This window comes from Wolffia australiana, chromosome 9 (genome assembly GCF_029677425.1).
Source record: "Wolffia australiana isolate 7733 chromosome 9, ASM2967742v1".
Taxonomy (NCBI): domain Eukaryota; kingdom Viridiplantae; phylum Streptophyta; class Magnoliopsida; order Alismatales; family Araceae; genus Wolffia; species Wolffia australiana.
The window spans coordinates 5,666,227-5,671,654 of record NC_135843.1 but is presented as its reverse complement, the minus strand read 5'-3'; the positions used below and the strand labels follow the sequence as shown (position 1 = coordinate 5,671,654).

The following is a 5,428-nucleotide window of genomic DNA, read 5'->3' as shown; positions in this document are numbered from 1 at the left end:
TTTGGAGTTGGTGTTAATTTGATGGGTCTAAATTCTCTGTTTTCTTCATCTTAATGATTTTCTAGGCTAGATTTTCACCAAACTTGAGTAATTTTTCAGAGTCAATTTTGGGTAATGAAGACTGCTCTCACCTTTGACACGATTACACTCAATTTAAAGTTGGTGTTTATTTGATGGGTCTAAACCCTCCATTTTCCTAATTTTATTTTCACCAAACTTGAGTAATTTTTCAGAGTCAATTTTGGGTGATGAAGACTGCTCTCACCTTTGACAGGATTGCACTCAATTTAAAGTTGGTGTTTATTTGATGGGTCTAAACCCTCCATTTTCCTAATTTTATTTTCACCAAACTTGAGTAATTTTTCAGAGTCAATTTTGGGTGATGAAGACTGCTCTCACCTTTGACAGGATTGCACTCAATTTAAAGTTGGTGTTTATTTGATGGGTCTAAACCCTCCATTTTCCTAATTTTATTTTCACCAAACTTGAGTAATTTTTCGGAGTCAATTTTGGGTGATGAAGACTGCTCTCACCTTTGACACGATTACACTCAATTTAAGGTTGGTGTTTATTTGATGGGTCTAAACCCTCCGATGAGGCCTGTTACGCCCCGATCCGGTAGGTGTGCTCAAGAGATGTGTGGAGTGGGGATGGCTCCTCAGGGGTGATATAGGTAGGGTTTGACGGTCCCGGTCTGGCCGGTTTTCTGGCATGGACCTAAACCTTACCTGAAGTTTGGTCCGGTTCCGGTCCGATCTTGTTCAATCCCAGTCCGGTCAGGTACGGGGGGTGGCGGAGGTGTTGTGCGCGCGGAGCAGCGGCGATGAGCGCTTGAGGCAGGTGATGGGAAGGGCGACGTGGAGGGGCATGGGTAGTGCGTGGGACATGGTCTGGTCAGGTCTGATCCAGTTTTTTGGCATGGACCTAAACCTTACCTGAAGTTCGGTCCAGTTCCGGTCCGGTCTTCTTCGGTCCCGGTTCGGTCCGGTCCGACCGGTCCCCGGTCCAATATGTCAAAGCCTAGATATAGGTGCACCGCAATGAGGTTGTGTTTAAGGAAAGTGTTTTCTCCACTGACAGATTCCTACATGGTGTGGAGAGTTTTATTTCCTAGGGTCTTGGAGGGAGTGAAGAATGGGAAGAGGAGCACTCTGTCCTGCTGTGTATTTCATGTTTGTATATATTATTAGATTAGGGTTCATCGCCATTCTCAAGTAATCTTCCCTCTTTGCTTTAAAAAATATTAATATTTTTACGGGAAATAGTTACGTAAGAAGAGCAAAAGTTGACTTTTACAATGTCAAAGTGTGTGTTCTTAAAAGTATATCTTCTTAATAAGTCCCTCAATTTATAAGGTATATTTTTTTTCTTACTCTAAACAGTATGTTTTGCATCAATATTGAGGCATTTTTCCTGGTATGCTCTTTTTAGGTTTGACTTTAAAAAAGCTCATAAATGGTTGAAGTTATTTAATGTGTTAATGTCTCGCTTTAATTTAAAATCAATGTAACATTAAAGTTTCTAGGAAAATTTAGATTCTTTCATATGGTGAGTCTGAGGTCATTCCTTAAGGATGTTGTGATCTCTGTAATAGTTTATTGCACTATTTGAGTTGAGAATAAAATTAAACCAAAATTTTCAAGAAAAACTGGTAAATTAATGTATATTCAAATTTATTGGAGACAACTTAAATCTTTAGAATGGAAAAAGAGGAATAATAAATTAATCCAAACATCTAAGTGACTTATTTCATTATATATATTCAAACTGATTATTGTGTGCACTATAACCTGGTTCCAGCTAAAAACGGATGGATCAGCTATGGATCTCACCTTCCCACTAATTCATCTCTGTGATAGAGCCTTTGATTCAAGCTTCATTCCTTCTCTCTTTGGGACATCAAATCACGTATCCTTGAGCTCAATGGATTCATTTGGATCTCAGATTCCTGACAAGTAATACCAGTTGTGCGACTTATAATAGATGTGAGTAAATATGCCCGTCCAATGCAGACTTATGTGTTAATACAATATCATGATGTAATGTGGCATCATAATCACTGTCCATGTCATCTGCAGTCACTTAAATACAAGTTGACTCAACAAGCTCCAAGTCAACTAGACGTATTATATAATCCACTATCTAATATTGGGATTCAATACCAGTGAAATAAATATAAATAAATCAGTAAAATAAATTTGAAGAATGAAATAAACCATTCGTTTTACAAAGATTCCAGTTTAATTTCTATAAATCTATAAATGATGTGGTGGCTTGGAAATTTTCATGTATATTAAAAAAAATTAATGCATAATAATTTTCATCTAACTAAATGCTTTAAATTTGTAAAACTTAAGAATAAAAAGGTTTGTTAATTAAGAATGATTAAGTTAATGAGAGCAAGAATTAGAAATTCGGATAATTACTTATAAATGTGTGATAGTTGTGCATATAATAAATATTATAACTATGTTTTTGAAGAAAAAATCAGTTTTATTCCCAGATCTATTCCTCTCATAGGATACGTCTTAACTTGATTTTCAAATTTGCATTTTTCTGATAGTATTTATTTAGCGCATGTCTAGAAATTCAAAATAATACACATAGAAATTCAAAAGAATTCTAATGATGCATTTTTAAAAGCTAGAATGTAGCCTGGAAATAATTTTAAATCTTCCTGAGCCTTTTGAGGTTTATTTTATTCCCCGCGCAAATGATGATCATTCATAGAATCATACTTATTATAAATATGTATAACCACGGTTTCTCGAATTCTTCTTATTTTTATGGTAAACAAAATGGAATCTTATCAAATATGTTTCAAGATTATAAAATCGTTGATTCCACATGCATTAACATTATGCCTTTTATTGAAAACATTAATCAGTTTATTATTGAACATGACAAATTATGTTGTAATCTTTTTCAAATGCTTTATTGTACTGACTTTATCCTCCATGAAAAACTAAGCTCTGAGAGATTTATCACAGAACATGGGAAATATTTCATGTGTCCTGGAATAGACTTAAACATTTGCATTTAAAATGTCCAAACCATGCTTCAACTAAATGTCAATCAGTTAAACTTTATTTGAACGGCAGAGCTATCCTGCCTGCAAGCTAATGCTTATTCAACTTTAGGAAGTCGTGAAAATGGTATTTAAGAAAGAGGGTATTTCCCCTTCAATATACAATAAATATGGAGCAACAGCACAATATTTTTAGGAACCCATCAAAATTTTTGGATTAAAGACCATCTTCTGCAAAAAAAACCCTGTTATATTTCTTTCATCCTCGAGATCGGATTAAATATTACCCATATAAACCGGTAAATGATAATTACTTATCTAATAAAATGAACAGACACGTCTCTTTGCAACCGGCGTCTCTTCATTATCAGCCGGTAACCACCCCAAATCTCGCTTAAAAAAACCCTTAGCAGCCGGTCATCTCCCTCTCTCTCATAACCTTCCGCGCGCCATGCAACCTTCAATTTCTCTCTCCTCTCTCCTCTGCGACGAAGACATCGCCGACGTTGGCTGCGACGATGGCGGCGCCGCCACTCTGACCAACTCCGCCGCCGCGGCCGTTGACTTTAACCGGTCAATCTCCGCTCTCTTGGCTACGGAGGTTGACCACTTGCCAGCCGTTGGATATCCTGATCGATTCAGAGATGGCGGCCCGCTCGATCCAATCTCCCGTCTTCAAGCCGTTGACTGGATATTCCGGGTCAACTTTTCTCCTATTTAACCCCTAAATTGTCACAATACTGACGTCAACGGTGGTTTTTTACCTCAGGTCAACGCCTCCAGAGGCTTTCACCCTTCCACTGCTTACGTGGCAGTCAACTACTTTGACCGGTTCCTTTCCTTGCAGCCGCATCTGGTTAGCGTTGACTTTTGGAAAATGTTTAGTGGGGCCGGCGTTGACCGTTGACTGATGGCAGCCATTCAGTGGCGCTGACACATTGAGGCTTCTGGCGGCGGCCTGCATTTCAGTGGCGGCAAAGATGTGGGAGACGACGGCAGCGGCGGCGGCAGCGGCGTCATGTGGTATAGGCTGGGATTATGGATTTGAGTATGACGTCAGCATGCTGAGCAAGATGGAACACCACTTGTTACATGTGCTAGAGTGGCAGTTGCGCCCCGTCACGCCATTTGACTTTGTTGACCACGTCGTTGGCTTTCCCTCCAGTTCCGTTTCAGACTTTATTCTTGCAACTAGACGAGGTAAGACTGAAAGATTTATCTATATATATATATTACCTGACATTATTTTTTATTTTAGCATTTTAAGGATATTTTAATAGTGAAGGTAAGATTTAAAATAACAGGCAGCGTTCATTCTTGTAGCAAACACTAACGTATTAGTATATAATATCCTCGTGGTTGGCATCCAAGGCATGGCCGGATCGGTCTTCGGATACCACCCTTGGGTTGGCCATACCCAAGGGGACACCATATTTACTGCAGAAAATAATTGAAATAATGGTCAGCAATTTACAGAAAATTATTTTCTAATTCTTGTCAGATATTTGCAGTGGTGGAGTTAACTAGTCAGCGGCCTTCGGCAATTGCGGTGGCTGCCATTCTTCTTGACGGAGCGACGTTGACCAGAGATAAGATCTCACAGGTCCATGCCATAGTCAAGGAGGTCAAACTTGTACCACAGTTGACTAACAGATAATTAGTTGACTTTTAGGGGCCCTTACTGAGTTGGGTAAATAGGGTTTTTTAATTACCATGGCAGGAGGAGGTAGAGAAGTGTCACCGGCTAGTGGGGGTGCATAAGACGGACACACGGCGGTCAAAGAGGCGTAGACTGGTGAAGAAACCGGCGGTGGCGGTGGGAAGCAGACAAGCACCACCGTTACTTGACAAAGAGATTACTGCTCAATCCAGAAAAAGGAGTAGAAATTCAAATTAAGAGCTGGGGATAAGTTTATCTCCAGGACATTCGTACACATATATGACTATATTTCTTTTAAAAATGAATAATGGATTTTCTTAAAATATTCTGAATTATTAATAATTATTAAGAAATTAGACTATTCTCACGTTCAGACAAATAAACAGCACGTGAATTAAAACTGTGGATAAAGGTTGTCCCTGCTAATCCTCAGCATAACCTCTGAAAACCAAAGAGCCAATATCAAGGTGATAGAAACAAAGAACGGGACAGAGCGAGGGAGGGAGAGAGAGAGGGACAGAGAGAGAGAAAGGGTGAGAGAGAATGGAACAGAGAGATAGAGTGGGGGAGAGAGGAACAGAGAGAGAGGGAGGGAGAGAAAGATAGGAACAAAGAGAGAGGGAGGGAGAGAAAGAGAGGAGGGAGAGAGAGGAATAGAGAGAGAGGGAGGGGGAGAGAGGGAGGGATAGAAAGAGAGGAACAGAGAGAGAGGGAGGGAGAGAGAGGAATATAGAAAGAGG

The 5,428-nt window shown here is 39.5% G+C and overlaps 1 protein-coding gene across 1 annotated transcript; it reads left to right on the top strand.

The window, feature by feature from the left end:
- Positions 1 to 3,479: 3,479 nt before the first annotated feature.
- LOC144707372 (cyclin-D4-1-like) lies at positions 3,480 to 4,925 on the top strand. The gene is made up of 5 exons (XM_078580475.1): positions 3,480 to 3,728; positions 3,798 to 3,884; positions 3,946 to 4,228; positions 4,540 to 4,631; positions 4,749 to 4,925. Exons 1-5 carry the CDS (start codon positions 3,480 to 3,482, stop codon positions 4,923 to 4,925), a joined length of 888 nt encoding a protein of 295 aa, XP_078436601.1.
- Positions 4,926 to 5,428: the final 503 nt, after the last annotated feature.